The 25,095-nt window shown below is 35.5% G+C and overlaps 3 protein-coding genes and 1 long non-coding RNA gene across 9 annotated transcripts; 2 read left to right on the forward strand and 2 right to left on the reverse strand.

The window, feature by feature from the left end:
* Positions 1–1,468: 1,468 nt before the first annotated feature.
* SPL2 (E3 Ubiquitin ligase family protein) lies at positions 1,469–5,377 on the forward strand. 5 transcript variants are annotated; one of them, XM_078308849.1, is made up of 7 exons: positions 1,469–2,024; positions 2,227–2,328; positions 2,731–2,901; positions 3,540–3,661; positions 3,745–3,864; positions 4,535–4,827; positions 5,059–5,377. In XM_078308849.1, exons 1-6 carry the CDS (start codon positions 1,650–1,652, stop codon positions 4,824–4,826), a joined length of 1,182 nt encoding a protein of 393 aa, XP_078164975.1. In that variant the 5' UTR covers positions 1,469–1,649; the 3' UTR covers position 4,827; positions 5,059–5,377. The 5 variants fall into 5 exon arrangements, with proteins under 5 accessions (XP_078164975.1, XP_078164980.1, XP_078164976.1 ...); XM_078308854.1 differs by having other exon boundaries at positions 1,473–2,024; positions 5,143–5,377; XM_078308850.1 differs by having other exon boundaries at positions 1,511–2,024; positions 5,064–5,377.
* Positions 5,196–5,839, reverse strand: LOC144559742 (uncharacterized). Its single transcript, XR_013513222.1, has 2 exons — positions 5,733–5,839; positions 5,196–5,376 (listed from the first exon to the last, which is right to left on the reverse strand). It is a non-coding gene; the product is annotated as an uncharacterized LOC144559742 (long non-coding RNA).
* A 300-nt stretch (positions 5,840–6,139) lies between these two features.
* On the forward strand, positions 6,140–7,170 carry LOC144559741 (Putative membrane lipoprotein). Its single transcript, XM_078308855.1, has one exon. It carries the CDS (start codon positions 6,266–6,268, stop codon positions 6,893–6,895), a length of 630 nt encoding a protein of 209 aa, XP_078164981.1. The 5' UTR covers positions 6,140–6,265; the 3' UTR covers positions 6,896–7,170.
* Positions 7,171–8,788: 1,618 nt separating this feature from the next.
* LOC144559743 (copper-transporting ATPase PAA2, chloroplastic) lies at positions 8,789–15,731 on the reverse strand. 2 transcript variants are annotated; one of them, XM_078308857.1, is made up of 18 exons: positions 15,312–15,731; positions 14,996–15,227; positions 14,833–14,910; positions 14,642–14,739; positions 14,473–14,526; positions 13,721–13,807; positions 13,201–13,359; positions 12,997–13,107; positions 12,300–12,368; positions 12,117–12,226; positions 11,679–11,784; positions 11,519–11,585; positions 11,322–11,401; positions 10,693–11,150; positions 9,935–10,109; positions 9,417–9,548; positions 9,181–9,331; positions 8,789–9,093 (listed from the first exon to the last, which is right to left on the reverse strand). In XM_078308857.1, exons 1-18 carry the CDS (start codon positions 15,663–15,665, stop codon positions 8,999–9,001), a joined length of 2,616 nt encoding a protein of 871 aa, XP_078164983.1. In that variant the 5' UTR covers positions 15,666–15,731; the 3' UTR covers positions 8,789–8,998. The 2 variants fall into 2 exon arrangements, with proteins under 2 accessions (XP_078164983.1, XP_078164982.1); XM_078308856.1 differs by having other exon boundaries at positions 14,996–15,230; positions 15,312–15,730.
* Between the last annotated feature and the right edge of the window lie 9,364 nt (positions 15,732–25,095).

Consider the following 25,095-nt stretch of genomic DNA (forward strand, 5'->3'; position numbering starts at 1 on the left):
GATTTTCGATTAGATACTTAAAAGGGTTGAAAATCTTCCATTCCTTTTCCGAAGAGCACATGTTTGTAATATGCTGTAAGAAAAAATAGAGAAAACAGATACTTTTTTATCTCATGGGGCAAAATCACCGCAATCTTCTCTGCCAATGAAGAATCATGTAAAAAGAAAATTTATAAAACTGTGAACCATATTGTTTTTACATGGTTTACGCACGTGGTGGGTCTTCATTGGTGAAGAACCAAAGAAACTTTTGTCCCTGATTTTTATTAGCATAATTTTAGGCGAAACTGCGTGTATTTTATTCAACCAACAATTTATATATATAACCAGTCAAATGCTTCTATGGATTTTTGGTAAGAGTTGGTGTTCGTAGAAGCATCACTCAAGAAAAAAAAAACTCTGTAAATTGATATACTAGCACGATGTTCATGTTCACCCACTTGTACAGCAGATCTGAATTGATGATTCTCTCTCGCTCTGTCCTTTTTTCTCTACAGTGATGCAATGTTCATTATTTCTAGATTCAAGATTATAATCAGATTAATTATATTTATTTGAACTGAAACTTTCTTTGCAGCTAAATGCTATCTTTTTTTTTAATCAATCAAAAATGCAAGATTTTCAAATTTATTAAGAAAAATTAGCCTTACGAACCAATGAACAACAAAAAGTAATTCTAAGTTCTGTTAAGAGTTATTCATAGTGCTTAGTGTCTTACAATTTCTCCCACCAATGATCTTTCTAAATTTGAAATATTTTTTTCAAGGCGACAATTGGCTGTTACTTCGATCAAGTTGTATATTCTTGCTTGCAATTGCTTTATAAAAAAGACTAAGTGGATGGATCTTCGAAAACCGCATATTGGAAAAGAACTAACTTGGATTTTGATACTGGAAGTACCGAGACAGTACTTTTCGATTGGAATTCTGCTGTTAATAAACTATTGAGCCATACGATAACATTCACATTTCATACGCCTGTCACAGATTTATCTCGGCTTATAGTCAGTTTGATACTTAAAAGGTTAAAAGCATTATAAAAGGCCCAGTTCTCTTGGGCCTGTTCGGTACAGTGAGAATAGAAGAAAGAGTATGGAACTGTGATGAAATGAAATAGTTGCCTACCACTAGTGAAATTGGATGGAATTGAAAAAAGAAAAAGTAGAACTGTAATAAAAATATGCAGTCAAATCCTGCTTTTGTCCACTTTAGCCATTTCTATTTCATTCCCATTATGTCATAAGAAAGATGGCATTGAGAAATAATGACTTTTTACATGTTAGAATAAGTTAAATTTCAATTTTCCACTAGATGCGCAGATAAAAAAAATAAATAATAGGGTAGAAAAGGTTCTTCATTTTTCATTTTTCCAACATTCCATACATGAACGGGCCAAAAAGTAGAGGCCGTAAAATCGATCTTTCAAACGGACTCTCTTGAAAAGAGAGAAGAGGCTAAAAAATACAACCGCCTTAATTTAGCCCGGGTTCCCGATGCAAAGAAAAATGAGGTCAATTCCCAGAGACGAAGAAGCTTCTACCGGGAGAAGAGAGAGACTGAGAAACCAGTAAACCGCGGCTTCACCGAGAAAACCCAAAAAAAGAAAAAAAAAAGAAAAAAAATAACATCCCAAAATCCATAGCACAAGGCATGTCGTCGCGCGACGAGACAGCGGCGGCGCTGGCTCGAGCCGCGACGGCCTTCGACGGCGCGCTGCTCGGCATGGGGCTTGCCCTTTGCGCCGCCAGTTCCTGGTTCAAGTACCTCTCTACCTCTAACGCGCTCCGCCGTATCCGCCTCGCTCCCTCCGCCCCTATCTCCGATCTTCGCTCCGTCATCGACACTGGAGACGGCAGTTCTACCGAGGAAACTGGAGGCGAGCGCCTCGTTGTAATCCGCGGACAGGTACAGCCGTGCTCCGGCGCTGACTCGGCAACAGGGCTTTTCAGTGGAGGGAAGGCGGTCGGTGCTCTTGTTTCACAAGGATCGGGTGAAAGAGCCGTAATTATAAAGCAGACTCAGACGGTACTTGAGTAATTCTTGCTGTTTATTTGTTTTCGCATATTTGCTCCGTTCACAGAATTTCAAATTAGGATTAGATAACATCATTGGATGCTTAGGACGCGCTTGTTGGTAGTTAATTTCTAGGTTGCACTCTTGCAGTGAAGAAGTGACAGTTGTGCATTAAGTTACTTTCAGCTTATGGCTCTTTTATTTTTTTTTATAGTGTCTATACAATGAGTGGAGGGGCGTTATTGGCTGGAGCTTTGATCTCCATGCTCTCTTTGCAAAAGCATGGAAGGAACAAAGGACGACATCGTTCAGATCGGTAATAAGTTGATATGCCTAGGATTGTCTTTATGTTATAACTCAAAAGACTATCATGCTGTACCTGCCATGCCCTTTTACTTGTCTGGTGTAATTATTGGTTTGACTGTCAGTGTAACACTTTATATCCCCTCTTTGTTGTGGCTCTCGCCTGCTTTGTCCCATCTTTTGTGGTTCTTAAGTTCTCCACAAACTGCAAGGAACTTAAGATGAATGATTACAAAATAAGGATTATCCACACAATTTAAAGTTATTTTCAGAATTAGCTTCAGAAATTCAGCATATCAGGCATAATTCAGTATTATTGGGGGCTTATGAGCATCTCTAATGAATATTCTGTGCCAAATATTTGAGTGTTAGCCAAAATTTCGATATAGTTTTTATGAACCACTTGTCTTTACAGGTGCCGTTTGTCCTAGTTGAAGGAAGTCATCGGTTCAATTCAGGCTATGTTAATGTCAAATTAGATGGATCCACACACCCTCTGCCTCTCACAACAGTATACCATCACTTGCACCCTGTTCAAGCAACTCCTTATACTCTATTTCAGGCTATTCTTGGTAATGGATATCCGGTATGTTCCTCCTTATAAAAAAAATAATGGACTGATATACGTCCAATTTTTGCCAATGTTCTTTTATATCTGATAGTTTGGTGGTGGTTTGGCAGATTACAACTAACAATTTTAATTGAAAACCACCCAAAATTGCATTAGCATTGTTCTTATAATTCAATCATAGGCTTTATAGAAGTATTATTGTAATTATTTTAGAACAAATTATTATTGCACATAAGTTGACTTTAGTACAAGTTCCTTATTGTCTTTCCTAAGTTCAATTTGTGTCACTTTGCGGGAAAAAATATGTTAATCAATAGGAGGCAAAACTTGGTCAAAACTTAAATTTTAGAATACTGTACGTTTTGATCTGTTGAACTACGGACCACGTGTTGTTTGCAAAATAGCCTTAAAAAAAATATTAGACTCATATCAAAATTTAAGAAATGTTGGATGGGGGCGTTTGCAGAGATAATTCTTGTTGAACTTGAGAACCAGCCTTTGGTCTAGTGGCAAAGCAATGCCCTCCGTGTGGGAGGTCACAGGTTCGAAATCCGGATGGGGGAATCCCTTGAGGACATTAAATAGTTGGATGACTTGACCTCCAACCTTTACTCAAAAAAGCTCTTGTTGAACTGTGTTTACTATTGTTAAAGGTGGCACTTTTGGATGAAGAAAAGATCCTACCAGTGGGAAAAGAGATCACAGCCGTTGGAATTTGCAGCACCAAGAATGAATCTCTCGAGATTAAGCCATGTGAAGATATGCCTTGTTTCTTGTAATATTTTATTTCTATACATACCTAGCTGTTTGTTTTCTATTACTTTTAGCATCTCGTATTGACACTTATCAGCTCATTAGGTCTGAGAAGACTAGGGACAAGATCGAGTCAGATTTAGCTGTCACAGCAACAACCCTCTTTTGGAGCGGCATATTTATGGGAACAGTCTCAGTCGGCATTCTGGGCTACGCCATCTATAGGTATTGTTTTTTTTTCTCAGGAATTGAGTCATACAACAACAAACACTTTAGTCCCAAACAAGTTGGGATAGGCTAGAAATGAAACCCAACTTGAATTGAGAGTTTCATTCCATAAAAAGACTCTATTTTATGTTGGCTCGCCTCACATATCACAACCCTCCTTTTTCCTGGCTTGGGACAGGTTGTGTAGAAATTACACAAGCGGAGTTAATTGAGTGAGTCATACATCATTTGAAATTAATTCAGCCAAGTTATTAGTTTCTTCTCAAGTTGTTCAACTAGTAAAAGTTTTTATGTTATTATCAAGTTGCAGATGGTCTGTGACTATCGTACATTTCTCCTTTTGGTCCCCAGACATATCATTTTGGGCAAACGCCAAAGTGCTACAAGTAAATTTTGGTCATTAATTTTGGAAGTAAGACGATGCAATTCATATGAGGCACCGGTTAGGTTATTTGACTAGTTTACTAAACTTTCAATATGAACTAGTACTCTACATAACCAAATGTGTATCAATCAAAATGAGGCTTTTTAATAAGATCATGGAGCGTCTGTATAACTTTCTCATTTTTTTCCACAACAGTTGCACATGTTAAGTATAACCAACAAAAGGCATGGAAATTTGACCCAGTACTAAATGTGTAATATGCACAAAATTTACATAAAACAGGAATTGGTGGAGGTTGAAGGACTGGAGAGAGAGGAGAAAAAGAGAGAGAGAATTGCGCAACGAGGTTCTGGAATCTCCCACAAGGAGTGCCTCAGATGATGACTCAGGTGAGGTGTCTGATGGAGAGCTTTGTGTCATATGCCTAATGAGGCGCAGAAGATCAGCTTTTGTGCCGTGTGGCCATCTTGTGTGTTGCCCCCCATGTGCCCTGGCAGTGGAGCGCAACTCATGCCCCAATTGTCCTGTCTGCCGCCAGTCTATTCGTTCTTCTATCAGGATTTATGGATCTTGAGGTATTTGTTGTTATTGTAGGCTTTCATTTTTAGTACTGAACTGGTTATGACCAGACTATGCTATATACCTGCTGGCTCTTTTTAAACAGGACTAGTTAATTGAATATGATTTAACTACCAACTATTGTTTATATTGTCAATTGGGTTGATACCCTATTTTGGTTTCCTGTTCTCAGTAAATACGAGCTTCATATGATTTTCTTTAATAATTTTGTTTTATATTTCATGTAGTGTAGCTTTGATATTGAATTGCATTGCTAACTTGTGGCAGTGGCAAGTCATTGATGATAATTGAGCTTCTACACCATATTGCAGAGCCAAGAGATTGAGTGCTTCAAATGCCACAGTGATTAGTTGTGTGGAGCATCTTTTTCTTTTTCTTATTTGCCCTTTCCTAGATAATGATTTTTCTAACTTAATGCAAGTTGGTCGTCAATGATGTTTCAAGCTGAATTGTGTTATGTGTCCAATTCAGTGCGCGTGTGGATTTGTACATAGTACGTCCGTTAATGTGCTCAAAGACAAGAATTATGTGTATATTGTAGAACTCTCTATATTCTTTTGAGCAAGGCTACAGTGCTAGGGTTGCATAGAGGGCTACGGTAAACCTAACGGTTGATCCGAATCATTCATCTTGTTCTCCATACTAATATGTGTTTGGAAACCAAATTTTATATTTTTTTGGAAATTTTTTATTATTTTTTTAAATAGGTAGAAAATCAAATATCTGGTGCATAATTTAGATCAAGTGATTTTCTATTTATCTAGAAAAATAGTAAAAAAATTTAAAAAAAATGTAAAATTTGGTCTCCAAACACATTAATACGGAGAACAAAATGAACGGTTCGGATCGACCGTTAGAATTTTGAAAACTCGAATATTGAGCCGTAGCGCTGTAGCCTTACTCTATTCTTTTTATGCCATACTTGTAGAAATGCAACCCAAAAGATATCAAACTGAGACCTATGGTGCTACCCCCATTCAGATTATAATATTTGATTATGTGATCGTGTCTGCCACACTAATAGCAGCACGAAGTTCTGCTTCTCCGCTCGTCACCAATTAAGCATAAATTTTAGGTATAAAAAAGATAAAAAAAAAGTTGGAACGTTACTTTTGAAGTTTTAATTCTAAAGCGGGCCCTTATCTGATAGCTGGTTGGCTCCTCAATAATTCAAACTTGAATTCTATTCGTTAAATGTTCTAACAGTTCCAAAGCGAGTGATAAAGGGTATGAATAATTTCAAACAAACACCAGCATATGCAGAAAAGACAAAAGCTAATCAGGAGGATTCGGGGCCCCTTCCTGTCAAGATTTTAGCCGTTGGATGTGGGTCTTCCCAACGGTTCGAAAGTTCACCTCCTATTTAAACTAGTTCAAGATCCCCTCGGATCTTCAAACAAAATACCATTAAAATCACAGAAAAGCAAAATTGCAATGTCGTCTAAGCTTGGAAGCTGCAGTTCATCACTCTCAACTCTCCTCCTAGCATCTCTAAACCTAATCCTTCTGTTTCTCGCCTCTGCCTCTCTTGTTCCTATTTTTGTACTAAAGAGCTCACCGACCTCCTTCGGGTGGACCCTCTTCACTGTGTCAGCAACTACACTTCTTTCCTCGCTGATTGGTTTCTACTCCCAACTCACCCACTTCTGCTTCATCATCCACGTCTCTTTGGTGCTGGCATCACTAGTCGGACAAATACTCAGCTCTCTCTCCCTTTTTCTCAGGCATGAATCAACCCGTTACTTCTTGGGTTCGCATAGGGACCGAAAGGAACAATGGGTCTTAATGTTTCTTTTGGAGTTGACTTTCCTTGGGATGTTCTTGGTGCAGTCTTTGGTGCTTGTGTTCGGGTGTATGGTTGAGAAACGGTGGGCAAGGGAGTTCGAGGAAGTGGAAGCAGAGAGAGAAGAGGCGACCAGAAAGAGGAACCGGAGAAAGGCACGCGTGCAAGAGGAGGCCATCGTAAATGCCCAAGCTATGGCTGAGGTGAAATCTAAGGGGTTGGAAGACAAAATGAGAGGAAAGTACGGGAAATGGGCGAAGAACAACACTGAAGAGCCCTGAAAAGAATTCTTTGTTATAAGCTCTGCACCTTAAGCGCCTTAAAAAATCCTTATAAAGGTTCAGAAAGGATTGATCATTTCAGTTAGGATGATTGGTTGTTATATTGGTCATTATGTGTTGGCCTCAATGCTGAGCTTGTATAAGAATATTAGCTAATTAGAAGTCTAATACTATCTACAATGCTACAATGCTGAGCTTGTATAAGAATATTAGTTAATTTTATTTCCTACGATTCCGATAGAGAAATAAAAACCTGTTTGGTGTAATATATGATAGAGATTAACGTCTTGCTAGTTTCGTCCTTGTAGGCGTGCATTTTGTGTGATATTTTGTTAAATAAATCCGGCTTGTAATATAAATTTGTAGAGAAATTTAGATATATGTCCATCATAACTTCATCAATTAGATATTTACCCATCAAAACTTTAAATTTAGTTATTTCCCTATTCAAAATCATTCAATTTATTTATATCCCCATTTTATAATTTAATCAATTAAAAACATTAATTACTAGTGATTAAAAAATAAAATTACATTTTTACCCTTATCCCTTCCTTCTCTTTGCTAATTACCATTCTTCTTTCATTTTCATTTTCATTTCTTTGCTGACTGGTTCCTTAAAATCACTCTCTCTTGGTGCCCCGCTTGTTTGTCTACCTGACCTCTCTCTCCTTGAGCGCCTTCTCTTCTCAATTCCTATCACATTTTTTTTTGTCAATTTTTGGTTGGCTGATTTCAGAATCCTAAAGTTATGCTTCATAAGATGTCACGATGAAAAAAAAATATGGCAAAGGGTAAAAATTAATTTTGCTTGTTATATAAATTAACAAGAAGGAAAAGGAGAAATTTTCATCTCCTCTATCCTTCTATTCTCTTTCCGGTCCTCTCTCCTTACATTTTCTTCGTGGAGCATGGCTAAATGTCTCCTCTAGACTTTTCAAAATTATTAATTTACAAGCAAATTAAAGAAACATTATTTTTTCTTGTGGATCAATAATTATAAAAAGACATATTGTGTATAATTAGAATATCATGTATTAAAGCTCATTGGGGAAAAGACTAGTAAATGAATAATCAAAAACCCAAATGAATGAATCGATGCATAAATATATAATACAAAGTTTCCGTGAAAAGGACTATCAAGTGATAAGATCCATTGCAGCTCTCTGTCTTAATATAAAGCATAACAAGAGATGATATAACTTCAAAAGGACTATCAAGTGATAAGATCCATTGCAGCTCTCTGTCTTAATTGTCCCGCAGTTTAGTACTTGGTCTGGAGGCGCCTATCATCTCTCTCCCTTATTGCTCTATCAATTCCATTGCACCTCTCCGACCCTTGTGCTAAGAGATTGAATCTAAGCAGAAAAGAGAACAATTTAAGGATTTTTGAATCAGAACCCGAATCTGAAATCGCCGTCTGAATGTGTGTCCATTTGGATTGAGAAGGAACTGAGAAGAGGGGCTCAAGGAGAGAGAGGTCAGGTGGACAAGCAAGCGGGGTAACAAGACAGATTGATTTTAAGCAACTAGTCAGCATAGAAATAGAATGAAAATGGAAGAAAATTGGTAATTAGCAAAGAGAAGGGATTAGGGTAAAAATGTAATTCTATTTTTTAATCACTGGAAATTAATGTTTTTAATTGATTAAATCACAAAATGGGGATATAAATAATTTGAATGATTTTGAATGGGGAAATAACTAAATTTAAAGTTTTGATGGGTAAATATTTAATTGATGAAGTTATGATGGGCATATATCTAAATTTCTCTAGTTTCTCTAATTTGTAATTGATGTACTTTCTCTAATGTCTGCCCTTTATTATTTAATAAAATACCTGTCGAATTGCCACCTGGCTTTCTATTGCACAAATGCTCTTTCAATTAAGGACATCAAAAAAGGAAATGAAATAAAATGATCTCACAAGGCACCAATTAACAAAATTATTATTCATTTATTGTAAAATATAGCCAGGTGCATTTTATACTGGTTCAATTAAGATTCATATCACCAAACTACTGAACATTATACAAATCAAGACTAACTAGAGGAATCCGCAGCTCAGTGACTAAAATACCCATTAATTAAACCTATTTTTACACTCATGAAGGGTTTTCTCTTTTCTGAAATGCTCCATGCAACTGAAGAAGCAGTGAATTGCTGACAACAAATATAGAGCTCAAGGCCATTAACCCCCCTGCATTTTATTGGGAGTTTGTAATTAATAAGAATAAATCCAATAAATGATAAAACTTCAAGCCCAAAAACTTTTAGCATGCTTAACCTGACAGAGATGGTGACATTGCAAAATCAAACTGGGGAAGTAATACTCCAGCTGCTAGTGGTATTGCAACCATGTTATATGCCACTGCCCATGCCAAGTTCTGGTGTACTTTCGACATTGTGGCTTGAGAAAGGTTCAAAGAATCTACTACCTATATATAACACATCTCAAAATATGAGCTTGAATAATTTAATATAACTTGAGCACACTTTGAGGATAATATGCAAATTTATCACCTGAGAAAGCCGGTTGTGCAAAAGAATAACAGAAGCAGCATCAGAGGCGGCATTCTCTTTTGCTTCAGTTTGCATGGCAATTCCAACATCAGCAATTGCCAGTGATGGTGCATCATTTATTCCATCTCCCACCTTAAAAAATGAATGAGCTGTCTTTTTATTTCTCAAAGGATTATACACTTTATGAGAGAAACAAGGGATAAAGTGTGATCTATCATCTTGCTGGTTGACTGGTTCAATTTTGCAAATTTCATGCTTCTTGCGCAATAAAAATATAATTTCTAGCCATTTACAAATCTCATATCAGAATTTTTTTTGCTGATTTCTTCTAGTAGACATCTTTTATGGTCTTATTTATTTAATTCTTATGAAAGGAAAGTAATCAATAGGGAATAGCATGAATACTATACAGAGTGGAGCACAGCAAATTCAATATATACACATACAGCTGCACTTAAATTCTGTCATTTTTCCTTTTCTGAACTCCGTTGATTTTCCTTTAAGAGATAGATTATTACCATTGCAACCCGGTGTCCCTCTGATTGCAAACTTGAAATAATGCTAGCTTTATCTTGCGGAGATAGGGATGCTTTTATGTTTTCCATTTCTAATCCCACCATTCTGCCAACACTTGCAGCTGCCTCTTCCCTGTCTCCTGAAAGGAGAAGTGCCTTTATTCCTTTCTCCTTTAACCTTGCCAAAATTGTAATTTGCATTACACATTTAAGTATGAGAACTCCTATATTTTTTTTGTTTCTATTATTTTGGGCTTATTCAACTGAATCAATGATATTTTCCTTATTTTATTTTCAAGGTTTAGGCAAATTATACAGAAGATGTTACTGTATTTGCAACAAAAACTCCCAACATTTGCGAAGTTGTGACTTGCCACGTTCTTTGGTTTATTTGCAAACAAAGCTGACTATGACCCAACATAAATATTCTTTATTTGATTTTAGCATAATCTTGGAATTAGTAAAAACAACTGATATAAGGAGAGGCGGAATTGCCAACACTACATGCAAACTATTTTCTATAACGAGAAAGTAGAGTCACACTTACAATTATCATAAATGAATTAGGGTGGCGTTTGCAGATATGAGAAATATTGTGTATATAATCACCAAAAGTTGCAAATATTTGGGAGTAATTTGACAAAAGGAACTCATTTTCTGCAAATTGATCGAATTATTTTGCAAGAAAGCCCTTTATGATTTTGGTATCTGACAGGCAGGAGAATAAGGTACAAGATAGAAGAAAAATATACAACATGTACCTACTGACAGTAGATTTAGCATCGGGCCTCAGCACATCAGAAATTGCAATAGCACCTATTATCCCTTCCCCTTCCCGCCCGACATAAACAACAGACTTCGAGTAGCTTGAACAAGAATCCATACCAGGTAGCAATCCAAAGCCCAAAGAGGTTTCAAGACCTGCCACCTGGGACTCCGGCGCTTTTGTTTGAAACCGTCCATGGACCCAGTCTAGTGAGCCAACTGCTACAATAGACCCATCTATCTCAGCCAAGCAACCTGATCCAGGTTCAGTTAGTTGACCTCTGGTACTATAGATCTCCAGCTGCAGTGATTCAGCTTTGTTGATAATTGCCTTTGCAATTGGATGAGATGCTGTTTTTTCAACTGATGCAGCTAAGCGAAGGATCTCTGATTCAGAATAAGAATGAGATGCTACAGCTGTGACTGCTGGCTTTCCTTCAGTTAGGGTTCCTGTCTGAGAAATGAGACCCAAAAAAGTTGGAATATTATGAAAAAGTATTCTTCTCTATCAGCTTAGCTAATAGTACAACCTTTTTTAACAACATATGAAGGATTGCCCTCTATGCTTCCACGAACAAAAAAAAAACAATTCAAAAGGAAATTGTAACATATAATGTGATTTTACCTTATCAAGTACAACAACATCAACTCCTGATAATCGTTCCAAAACATCACCTCCTCTTATAAGCAAACCATTTTTAGCCCCTGGTGAATTACAATAACAAGAAGGATAGTTCTCAGTAGGCATACTACTAACAATTATACTACGTGCGCACGTCCACCAAATTAAAATGCACAAGAATGAATAGAACAGAAATTTACCAAGAGAGGTGCCAATGAGGATGGCAGTAGGGGTTGCAAGTCCAAGGGCACAGGGACAAGAGACCACCTGTAAGATCCCTTAATCAATAATCACTCGTTACAAGAAAAAGGTATATCCAATATCCCAATTAATTAGAATGAAGTATAAGAATGTACATACAAGCACATCAATAGCAAGTTTCAAGCTCAAGAGTAGGGAGCTTCCATCAGGGCCTGAAATATCATTCAATAGGACATCCTGGAAAATGTTGGTTCCAATGTAGTACCTAGTTTATTCAACAAAACTTTTATCAAAACACATGGTGACAGTTAATTTTAAAGTTATATTCAGTGGTTTGTCTTTGCTCGAAAATACTTTATGTTTCTCATTTTGAACCAACAACCACATCATTTCAGATATTCACAAAAACATGCTCAGCTGTTGTGATAATTTGATGGAAAAGATATCCTTTGTCAAATATCAAAACCCCCTACCAAACAACACCTGTATTTTGCTAAGCTGACTGAAGTCAAGTTGGCTTGAGTTGAAATTCAAGTTATAAATTATGAAATATTGCTTAACTAATGAGAAAAGCATAAAAAGGTTAAAGAGAAGCACCAAAAGGTAAATGTTGCAGCTGCTAGTGTCATGACAGTGTAAACAAAAGGCCCAGCAATTGCATCCGCAAGCCTCTGTACTGGGGCTTCACGTGCTTGCGCATCCTCAACCTGTGTACAATAATTCAGCTTGTACTGCAAAACTCATCTAAAGATTTAAAACAATTTAAGAACAATTGCTAACCATTCGGACTATCTTGGCAATAGTAGACAATGCTCCGGTCGTAGATGCTTGAATTCTCAGAGGACCATCCTTTCATGATAAAAAGAAATCAAAATATTCCATATTATTGCATAAGTTATGCTATTCAAAATATCTCCTTTGGAGTAACACCCAACATGTCTAACACTATAGCTAAACATAATATTTAAGGAAAATCAAAGAAAATAACTATCATTGAGATATTTGCAGCTAGGTCTCATAATTGGTTTATAGTGGTGGTAAAGTTTTATAAAAAAAAAAGACTGCTCTGAACTTTTTTCTTTTCCTAAACCTGATTGTACTAAAATTAAGAACATAAAAAATAATGTGGACCTTTAAGTTAATATACTTTTATGAGCTGATTGGTTGTGTTAATTTGAAAAACTAGGTTTAAATTCGTCATTTTTTATCAACTTAATAATGACTTTGATCATTGGGTATATTTGCAAACAGTACAGAAAATGGTTATTGCTATTTGCAGATATGGAGGGACATTTTGGTTGCTGTTTGCAAATACAGTTTAAAGTATTGTTTGCTTTAAAGGAGGACAGAAACCTAGTTTATTTTGGCAAAAAAAGTTTATAAGCTAACATTTTGGTGCTGACGAGTATAGCTTGAATATAAAGATGATATAACCTTTATGTAAGAGAATAAGTAAAGATATAATCAAGAATAGTACCCAGTTTACAGTTCCAGCAAAAACAGGCAAACCAATTTCCTTGAAAACAGGAAGTGATTCTCCAGTAAGCATAGATTCATCAACAAAACTTCTCCCTCTAATAACTTCTCCCTGCAAAAATGCATTATTTTGTTGTACTTCTCTAACTAGTTATGAGAAAATAAAAGAAAATTAAAGGCATATCTAAATGAACATATTGCATACATCAACTGGTATGGTTTCTCCAGGCAAAACTAATACTGAATCTCCGGCACGAACTTCATCAACTGGTACTTCAATGCTAATAGCATCTGGGCTAATAACACTATCCGATGCATCCTCAGTCGAGGCAACAACTAACCGTGACTGCGGCGACAACAATGACTGCAAAACAAAAAGAAAAAAAATTCAAGGTCTTCTTACAGTGAAAGTTTACTGTACTTGCAATAACATAATAACATTCTGTTATTTTTCAGAAAGCACAGAATATAAATTCTAGTTGTCATCTCCCTGAAGAAAAAGCTTAATTCTTTACAGTATTTTGTCGGAATAAACCATCTACGATCAGAATAAGTTAACAGTTTAAACTCAGGGTAAAATTACAAAGGTGTTAGGTACTTAGGTGGTAGCAAAGGAAAGAAATGTTAAATGTCCTTCGCAAAAGCGCACGATTAATATTAGAAAATCCAGCAACTTACAAGTTTAGGTATAAATTGAGTATGCTTTACAAGAAAAGGAAACATACAATCAGCTCATTCATATCGCTAGATGCTCTGAGCCGAGCTCTTTCTTCAAGAGAGCGCCCCAAAAGCACAAACCCAAGAAGCATCACCTGAATACTACAACACAATTCAACTTGAGCAGCAAAATTTTAGATATGGCAGAATAAAAATGGAAGAATTTCATTCATGCCCTTACAAAAGAAATATTTTCAATAATTCACTTGAGATATATTTTTCTTTTCTGCCTCATTTCACTTGAGTTAAAGAGAGAGCAGATTAACATGGCTTTAGAATTGATGAAAAAAAAAGCTAATTCTGCCACGAATGTGAGTTTTTATGTACATTCTACCTTAGCATACATCCACAATAATAGAAGTTGACTTTTAAATTTGTATCACAATCGTTGATCTCCTAATAAGTAAATGGATGAAAATACTCTATTCCAAATAAAAAAAATTGTTCAATCCCTCGAATTTAAATTTTAGCCCTTGCATTTTATGAAAAGAAAAGATGTTCCTAAAAACTCGGGTGCACACCAGAAATGCCCTTGACAAAAAAAATGGGCAAGTGAAGAGCTGAGAAAGTGATTTCCTGTCTTCTCATGCTCCATACTGGATATATACTCTATTTGATGTTAATTCACATTGAGCAGGGATATGCATGATATTTTCAAATTTTGCAGTATTCATGTAATGCACCCACCATGTACATCAATATCCTAACTAGTTTTAAGGCATTGTTTCACAAATATTCATTTCATATCTCAGAAACTCACCGGCTCATCAAAAAAGGAAGCATCCCATTCTAGCTCTGGATTCAGCAAAGTCACCTTCAGGGAATCAGAGGGAAAGAATAAAATTACTTGAAAACAACTACACATTAATAAACATATTATAGACATTGATGCAAGTGGTAAAATATGTTTTTAAAGAAAATCCACTTACTGTGCTAATAATAAATGCTGCAATGGAACCAAATCCTACAAGAGAGTTCATGTTAGGAGAACCTTGCTTGAAGGCTCGGACACCATCAAACAGTATATCTGCAAAGGAAATCAGAATATTACATATAGTTTCGAATATCTTCAGTGAAACACCGAAATTCCATAAATATAAAAAATATTTTTCTGAAGTACCTCTGCCTGGTCCAAACAAGGAAAGCAAAGCAATTCCACATTTCACATAAGAGTTGTGTAGCAAATCCATAAAGGACCCTGAATTACATAAAAAACACACTCTAATAAAAGATGCACATTTTCGCTTCAGCTTTGGAAATAAGTCATATCATGCATGTCTAACCATTGCCAATGTGAATTCCTATGGAATGAAGGAGATGCGACCCATGGGCCCCGCAGCAAAGTGCAACTAGTGTCCAGGCAAAAATAACTCTATTTCGACTCTTTACTAGCAACTCCTCTTTTCTCTCTGCCATCTCCTGCCATTTCTTCACATTCTCTGCCACACCAGATCCCAGCCTCCTTTTGGAAGGGAAACCACAGTCTGTTAGCCTACTTGCTAATTCCTCCGCTATCTCCTGTTTAAGATATGGATAAAATTAGATCGACAATTCTGTACTACTAAGAAACATTAGTTGATTGACAAAAAGAAAAATTACCATAGAATCGAATCCTGACCGTAGCCGCACAGCAGCGGTCTCAGCAAGCATATTGACCGCCGCTGACTCCACGCGCTGGTCTGACACGAGTATGGTTCTTACACGCGAGGCACACGCGCCGCACATCATCCCGCCAACATCAAGTAACAGAGAAGGAGATCGCTTCGCTTCTCCAACAACCTCATCTCCGCCTATCTCTACAGCGATGCTGGCTTTGACTCGGAGAACGAGCGCTGGAGAGGGACGGAGGCGGCATCTAGGGAGGGAGGTGTGGGCTGAACTGGAGGAACGAGAGTGGAGTTTCGGTTTACATTTTGGAGAGAGGGAAAGACGAAGGAGATTGGCGGTCGCCATTGTTGGAGCTGTAGAGACGGCCAATGGGAAAGTGAGGGGTAGAGAACGAGAGATTTGTGGGAAATGTCAAGTAGAAGGTTAGTCCCCGGGAAATTTTGAGATTACAGTCAGCAGTGTCAGACATGGCAATTTTGGAGGTTGACACGTCAGGTATCTTAAGATACTGGTGTAAATTTTGAGTGGATAAATGAAAGAATGGGCATCGAGGTCTCTGACCACATGTTCCACGTGTGAATGGAAGAAGAAAATTTACTGGCTATATTATTTTCTCACGCTGCACCTCCTCCGCAAACAGCAAACTACTGGATAAAGTGAGGGTAATCCTCTGCAATACCGGAGAGGATACGGATTCTAAAATGCAGGGTTGATACCTACCACCATAAACTCTTAAATACCCCCAATCAATTTTTCCAACATCTTAGCTCAATCGGGGATAAAGTTTACGCGAAGTAGAGTTAGTTAATTAATTTTCTTAAATTTATCTTTTAAATTTTTAGTTTGTTTCATTTGTTTTCCCACCACTGAGTTTTCATTTCTTTTTTATTTTATTGTAGAGTGAGACCCAGGTGCGGATCTACTGTAGCACAGGGGGGTCAGCTGCCTCCCGCTGGATTTTCAAAAATAGTGCTAAAAATCTGCTTTTCGGACCTCTGCCCCTCCCTGGAATTCAAATTGTCCCCCTGTAGCCTATTTTGGAAATCTAATAGACAGAACGGAGCCCATATAAATTCTGAGCGAAACAAATTAGCGGAGCCCAAATAGGCGCTGATCCTAAATAGCGAAAATTAGTTGAACCAAAATGTTTTTATTATTATTTTTTTTTTTGAATTCAAAGGCAGAGGCTGCCAAGTTGAACCAAAATGTTGATTTCAAATTACCTACAAATGTTGAATTTTTGATTTTTTTCAAGTAATTTAGGATTTTTATTATATTGATTGGTATTTTTTTGTTATGTTGAATTGAACCCGATAAGCTATTGGGTTTGAACCCGATAAGCTATTTGCATCCGATTATTGCCCCGCCCTGACAAAAATCCTGCGTCCGCTCCTGGTGAGACCATAACTTTACAATTCATATTAACTTTCAATCTGACCTAACTTCAGAGGCGGAGTTACGTAGATATAATGAAAATCAATTGATCCTCCATTTTCTTTAAAAATCAATGATTATATAAAAAATTTCTTATATATTTTATAAAAAATACTATATGTACCGAAAAATAATCTCCATAGTTCATATGATTTTTTTATATTGTCGACACTCATTATTTTTCAAAGAAAAAACTGATTGTTGTAGATCGTGTATAATTTAGGAGACTAACATTTTATATTCTTTGATCACTCGTGAAGTAAATTGATGAGTATTTTGGAGATAGGGAATTGTAATTATTTTTATATTCTTTAGATTTTTTAAATTTATAAACCTAAATATCCAAAGAAAGATTAGTTGCAAGCGCACAATCTATCCTTGTAGTACTTTGAATGTCGAACTATAGAGAGTATGGTAAAAACTTAGTTTAAAATTTAATAATTAATTTCAGAAAATAAAATAAAGTAAAGTAAATAAAGTAAATGGTGGGGTTTTGTTCTAATTAATCATAAGTTTGGGTTCAATACCTAAAAGAGATGAGTTTTAAACAATTAAAGTAAATAAAGGAAAGAAAGATTGATTTGCTCCGGGTTTTTTTATTAATAGAAATAAAATAAATTAAATATTTAAAAAGAACACTACTTTTGAGTTTTTGCGAAAACTAAGTAGATCGGGCTCTGTAAACCCGTCCCACCGGACGGGTCCAATTGACCCGTCCCGGTTAATCGGATTAGCCGTTAACCATGACGGGAAAAAAAAAAAAATTCCCGGACGGGTTTAAGCATCCCGTCCCACTCTAAAAAAAAAAAAAATCTGCATCAATTGCAAATAACACCCAGCATTTCTATTAACTGAAATTAGCTGCCCACCAACTTTTATTTTGTTTCTGAATGCACTAACTCTACCAACTTTTACACGACACACAGGAGTAATGATTCAAAATTTCCAAATACTTTCTCCGAAAATAACTGTGCAGAAAATGACCTAGCTATCTGAAGACAAAATGGAAAAGAACTAATATACATAACACTGAAAAAATTACAAATGACCAAAACACCCAACATTGAGGTGTTTTCACCAACATTGACCTAGAGGGAGGGGTGAATGGTTGCCTTAACAAAAAATTCAACTGTTTTGCTTAATTTGCAACAGACGGTAAAACCGAAATCAAACAAGATAAACAAGCAAGATGCACAAACAAAATTAAAAAATAAAGTAAAGAAAAGAATTAAGAGTAAGAAACGCACAAATTTGTTAATTGAGTTCGGTTAGCAAGCTAGACTCCTACTTCTCCAGAGATCACAACCACTTTCCTGTTCATCTTCTCTATCATCCTGGGGGTTGCCAATAAGACGATAGAACTTCTAATGAAAATAAGACATGACATGCTGGACATCAGTATAATTGAAGTTGTTTGGTCCTGTAACAACAAAATAAATTCTAGCACTGAAAATAACCTCTTTTCCTATTCTTTTTTTTTTTTGTCTAATTGTGCATCTTGGGTATATTTTTTTATGCTTTATGAATCAATCAAAGTTTAAGCATGAAATTCTAGAAAATATACCAAGCTTTTGGTACCTTTTGCGTCTTCCATTAATAAATTTATATAGTCAAGGGTCTCTAGCTTCTAAATAATCTAATATAATTTATTTTAAATGTTGTACCTAGACCTTGTAGTAAGTGATGTTGTTTCTCTGGCACCAGCCTCTCATCAAAGGACAATCACCAATGAAAATATTAGGCCTGAATTGGAGGCTTTCAGTAGCAGGAAAGATGCTTATGTTCCTACAGTGTAGTAGTTCCACAAATGTCAGTTTCATCAGGCCATGAAAACCTTCCAACACAGCCAGTCTTGGGCACTTCTTTATCACAAGAACATTGAGAGTGTTTAGATGGTTTTGAACCAATAACATTGGCAAGGAACTCAGCTTGTCACAACAATCAAGTTTCAGGAAATCGAGTGATAGTGGCAGTGTTTTATCATTCCAATTGCATAACTCTGGACAGCATGATATGCTCAAGCGCTTGAGGTTGCTGAGGTTATCCAGCCCGGTCACTGATATGACCTTTTTGCACCACCAAATCTCCAATCTCACCAACAAAGCCAGATTTAGCTTTATATGTTGACAGCTCAGCCCAACTGCTTCTTTTGTGAAGAATAGTTCAAACTGATTTTCTGGAAGCAGAATTTTTGAATCTGACAGATGGATCTCATTATTCCCAAACAAATTCAACTTTTTAATCATTGTATCGCTCTGTTGCATGAGTAAAATAGATTATTGTAATTAAAGAAAGTAGATTAATGAGTAAAATAGTGTTTAAAAATTGTATAGTTATGAAAAGTTATAAAATGATTATCAATGGTGATCCTGTACCTGATAGACATATCTTTTGCCCAAGAGAAAAGGTTCTTGTCCACTGGCTTTTGTCCACCATCTGTCCACAGCACCTTATCTAACTCTCGTTCAACTGTCGGTCTCCACCTCCACTTCGTCTTGCTATTTAAACACCCGATATCTCTTTTCTCTCTTCTTTCCGATCTCTCTTTTCTCTCTCTTTCTCTCCGATCTCTCTTTTCTCTCTCTTTCTCTCCGATCTCTCTTTCTGATCTCTCTTTCTCTCTTTCTCTTTCTCTATTTCTCTCTTCTTTCTGATCTCTCTTCTTTCTCTCTCTCTTCTTTCTCTCTTCGTTCGCGAATCGCCTATTCAAATCCAAATGAAATTCTCGATCGCGAATCTCATTTTTGTTTCGTTCGTGTGTCTCAGTCGCAGGAACCGAGGAGATATTCACTAATAGTGAGCTGGTTCGATTTGCTTCAATCAAGTATCTCCGATCAGGGTCACAAGGGCTTCGATTAACCTGGTTCGATTTGCTTCAATCGTGGAGCGCGATCGAATAGAAGTTGTTTTTGTTGAAGAGCACGGTAAAATTCAAATCTAGTAAGTTTTCTGTTGCATTTGTTGTTTTCGTTGTATGCAGTAACAGATCTAGCATTTCAAATGAAATCTGGATGAAAGAGATGATAGAGAGGCGATATGGAGTATTGATCTGTTAATTTTACTGTATTGCCCCGTTAATTTTACAGTATTCATCTTGTGAAAATCTGAAGAAAATAGATGATAGAGAGGTGATGGAGTATTAATCTGTTAATTTTACAGTATTGCCTTGTTAATTTTACAGTATTCGTCTTGTCATTTTACAGTATTCATCTTGTGAAAATCTGGAAGAAAGAGATGATTTGTTAATTTTACAGTATTTATCTTGTAATTTTACAGTATTCATCTTGTAATTTTACAGTATTGGTTCGATTTGTCTCTGTCCTTCATTTGTCTCCGTCCTTCAATCAAGCCCTTCGCTCTTCATTTGTCTCTGTCCTTCATTTGCTTCAATCAAGTACTGGTTCGATTTCGGCTCGCTACTCCGAACAGTGAATGCATTGTTTCAAGCTTTGGTAAGAAATATTGTATATTTTTGATTCATTTTTTCTTTGCAATGTCGATTTTAATTGAGATTACTGACTCGATCTCATTTTTTATACATGATCGCAATGGAACCTTCAATCGTGGAGCGCGATCGAATAGAAGTTGTTTTTGTTGAAGAGCACGGTAAAATTCAAATCTAGTAAGTTTTCTGTTGAATTTGTTGTTTTCGTTGTATGCAGTAACAGATCTAGCATTTCAAATGAAATCTGGATGAAAAAGATGATAGAGAGGCGATATGGAGTATTGATCTGTTAATTTTACTGTATTGCCCCGTTAATTTTATAGTATTCATCTTGTTATTTTACAGTATTCATCTTGTTATTTTACAGTATTCATCTTGTGAAAATCTGGAGGAAATAGATGATAGAGAGGTGATGGAGTATTAATCTGTTAATTTTACAGTATTGCCTTGTTAATTTTACAGTATTCATCTTGTGGAAATCTGGAAGAAAGAGATGATTTGTTAATTTTACAGTATTTATCTTGTAATTTTACAGTATTCATCTTGTAATTTTACAGTATTCATCTTGTGAAAATCTGGAGGAAAGAGATGATAGAGAGGCTTCTTACTCATCTGAATAATGAACACAGGAGGTTTTTAATGTAAAAGTTATTAGTCCATAGTTTTTTTGTTGTTGTTATGCTATTCTGAATGTTGCAGTGAATATTTTTATCTTGTGTTGAACAGATGTTGTTTGTGGTGAACGGATGTTATTTTGTGGTGAATATATTTTGTGTGTGATGATGGATGTATATATAGATTTAGCAATTTTATAGTCTACATGGTATTATTTTATGGTTTATATTTTGCAATTTTACAGTATACATGATTGTTTGCAGATTGTAGTTTAAACTGAAATGTAGCATTTTTTACATTTTATCTTACAGTATAGATGGTAATATTTTATGGTTTAGTTTTAGAAATTTTACAATATACAAGATTCAATTGAAAATTTACAGTATTATGTGAAAATTTTACAGTATAGACGATTCAATTGTACATTTACAATATACAAGATTCATTTGTAAATTTTACTATGTAGAAGATTCAATTTTACAGTATACAAGATTCAATTTTACAGTATACAAGATTAAATTGAAAATTTTACTGTATACAAGATTCAATTTTACAGTATACAAGATTCAACTCAGTACCAATAACCGCTAATAACTAACTCTAACTGCCAATAACTTCCTATAACTGCAATTTCCGAAAGTACAGTTTGAAAGTACATTTATTTTGTCATGTTGTGCAAGTTGCAATCTTTTTCTAACTATTATGTGATCACTTAAAATAGTTGCTGAATGTTTTGTAGTTAACTGATATATTTTATGTGATATATTGTATAATTATACAGCATGTAGAAGTAATTTTACAGTATTCGCGCAAGTCAAAGCTGTGGACAAATGGTGGACAAAAGGCTGTGGACAATTAGACGTTTCCTTTGCCCAAATATAATCTGAAACAGTAGTGTATCTTCAGTTTCAAGGTTTTAATTGGAAGGGCAACGAATTCCAATTTTGGACAGCATTCAAATGTAACTTCCTTAATAGAATTTAAGGCCCAATTACTCCAATTAATAGAGGTTAGCTCTAAACAGCTTGAGATTGTTAGGTTCTCAAATACTGACTGAAAAATGATTTCACGGAAGCCACAGTCGTGTATCCTCAGTTTCAAGGTTCCAACTGGAATGGCTACGAGTTCCAATTTTGGTGCAACTCCTGCCATGGAAATACTAAGCTTCTGTATAGCTGATCAAGGAAATGCTTTTCTTGTCCCTTCTCCTTACTACCCCGGGTCTCTCTCTCTCTCTGTCCTTTATATTTATGGCTTTGCCCTTGCTGTAACAATCTCATTTTTTCTGTGGGATTCATTTGGATCTGAATGTAAGAACTTTGAGATAATTTGGTTGATTTAATAAAAATAAGGTTGGTCCAATGAAGTTGATCTTACTCGTGTAAAAGTTGGTAGGCAGTTAGTGCATTCAGAAACAAAATAAAAGTTGGTGGGCAGCTAATTTCAGTTAATAGAAATGCTGGGTGTTATTTGCAATTGATGCAGATTTTTTTTTTTTTTAGAGTGGGACGGGCTGCTTAAACCCGGCCTGGGAATATTTTTTTTTTCAGGCCCGGGACGGGATGCTTAAACCCGTCCGGGAATATATTTTTTTTTCCGTGATGGTTAACGGCTAATCCGATTAACCGGGACGGGTTTACAGAGCCCGATCTACTTAGTTTTCGCAAAAACTCAAAAGTAGTGTTCTTTTTAAATATTTAATTTATTTTATTTCTATTAATAAAAAAAGCCGGTTGGTTTGCTTTCAAGTAAAGGAGATCTAGGGATATTCGGTCTACAATCCCTTGCTAATTCTATCTATTTGGTATTTGTTCAAATTTATGTATGATTTGATAAGGCTTCTAACCTAAAGTGTTAAAAAGGGTCACGGTCGTGAATTAAAATTACAATTAAAATTGATGAGATTGGCAGATCATGGCAATTAAAATTGCAATTTTTAAGGAAAAAATCAAGGGGATGGCATGCGAATATTATGGGGGGAACAAAAAAGGAAGAAACAATCTCTTTTATTCAAAATTTCTGAATTTGAGATCCTTGAAGAATCTCATTCTATTTCTCCTTCTGAGTTAAAGGAATGGAAGAATTGTCAAGCTTCTCTTTATCTGATTTATAAAGAAGATGAAACTTATCGGCAACAAAGATCTCGAATTTAGTGGTTTTTGGAGGGGGATTCTAACACTAGATTTTTTTTTCATGTCACCGCCTCTTTCAAAAAGATGAGAAACTTAATTTTTTCATTAGAAATTGATGGGCAAATATGCTTTGATCATGTTGTTTTACAAGCCCATATCACCTCTTTTTATAAGGATTTGTTGGGAACAACAATTGTAAGGGATGTTACTCTAAATCCAGACTTGTGGTCTAGTTCCGAAAAGTTGACTGTTTCTCAATTCATTAGTTTAGAGGCTCTTTTCACTCTTGAGGAGATCAAACATACTTTATTTTCATGAAATCCTAATAAAGCACCTAGTCTAGATGGTCTTTCATTTTTTTTTATCAAACTTTTTGGGATACTATCAAGATGGATTTATTCCATTTATTTCAATTTTGTTATTCCAATAATCTTGAACTCTCTAAACTGAACCTTGCATCTATTTGCCTTATTCCCAAAAAAGATGATCCAAAATTAGTCACTAATTACATACCTATTAGCCTAATTAATTGCAGTTCTAAATTGATTACCAAGGTACTTACTAATATACTAGGTAGGGTCCTACCTTCCCTTATTGATGATTCTCAAATTGCCTTTATCAAAGGTAACTGATCATATAGCTTGTGCACATGAGGTTTTGCATCATATCCATCAAAAGAAACTAAATGGCATTCTATTTAAGATTGATTATGAAAAGGCTTTTGATAGAGTGAATTGTGATTTCTTATTTGAAGTCCTTCAAGCTAGGGGTTTTGGAAATTTATTCATTGCATGGATAAAATCTATATTATATAGTGGACAAACTTGTATTAATTTTAATAGCACACTAGGTCCTTATTTTAAATGCAAACGAGACTTACGACAGGTGATCCTCTGTCTCCCTTGCTCTTTAATTTGGTGGCCGATGTTTTAAATAAATCTTTACAAAAAATCCAATCAGCAGGGTTTATTTTTAGTATTGGTAATTTTCTAAATGTTCGTCCAGTTTTGAACTTACAATTTGCAGACGATACTTTATTATTTCTTCAAGCTGACTCTAGAATGGTGGCTGCCTTTAAACTACATTTGATTGCTTTTGAGAATCTTTCTGGTATGAAAATTAATTACGCCAAATCAGAAATGGTACCATTTAATTTAACTGACCAAGAAGGATTACATTTGGCAGATTTATTTGGTTGTAAAATTGCTTCGTTGCCTATTACTTATCTTGGATTGCCTTTACATTTTAAAAAACCTAGTATGATAGATTAACAATCTATAATTAATAAAATTGAATCTCGTATCCAAGGTTGGAAAGGAGAGCATCTATCCTATGGGGGGCGAGTTATACTTTTAAATTATGTTTTGTCTGCCATACCTATTTATTGATTGTTCGTCTTTCTTATGCCAGAAAAAATTAGGTTGAGAATTGATAAATTAATATGAAGATTTCTATGGTTTGGAGGCAATTCAGTAAGAAAGAAATATTATTTAGTTTCATGGTTAATTGTTTGTAAAAATAAATCACAGGGAGGTTTGGGGTTAATTGATCTAAAAAGACTTAATCAGTCTTTGCTTGCAAAATGGTGAGTTAGGTTTTAAGATCTTAATATTAGTTGTAAATGAAAATCAATAGTTTTGACTAAGTATGGACTCACAGGCTTTTCTTCCACATACTCTCCTTTTTGGAGAGACATCTTAAAAGGTGCCCATGTAGTTAATACTAGGCTAGTTAGATCTTTGGGTAATGGTCTTACCATTTTATTTTGGAAGGATAGATGGTGTTCAGAAAATACTTTAGCGTGTTTATATCCAAATCTCTTTCTTGTAGCTCAAGATCCTGATTTATTGGTTAGTGAGGCTTTAGAACATGATTTTTTAGATATATCTTTCACACGACATGGGGTCACTTTTCATGAATGGCATAATCTGTTTTCTCATTTAAATAATTGTAGGCTTAATCCCCTTTTAAATGACACTTTATTATGGAGATGGTCCTATATAGGTAAGTTCATATTTCATTCTTATTATATGTGGCTTGAATATGGAGGTATTCCTAATTTTGAATTCACATCTATTTGGTCATCAAAAATTCCTCTAAAAATAAAAAAAATTCTCTATCTTCTCAAAAGAAATAAATTGCTAACTAA

The sequence above is a fragment of the Carex rostrata genome, chromosome 9, assembly GCF_964058835.1.
Source record: "Carex rostrata chromosome 9, lpCarRost1.2, whole genome shotgun sequence".
Taxonomy (NCBI): domain Eukaryota; kingdom Viridiplantae; phylum Streptophyta; class Magnoliopsida; order Poales; family Cyperaceae; genus Carex; species Carex rostrata.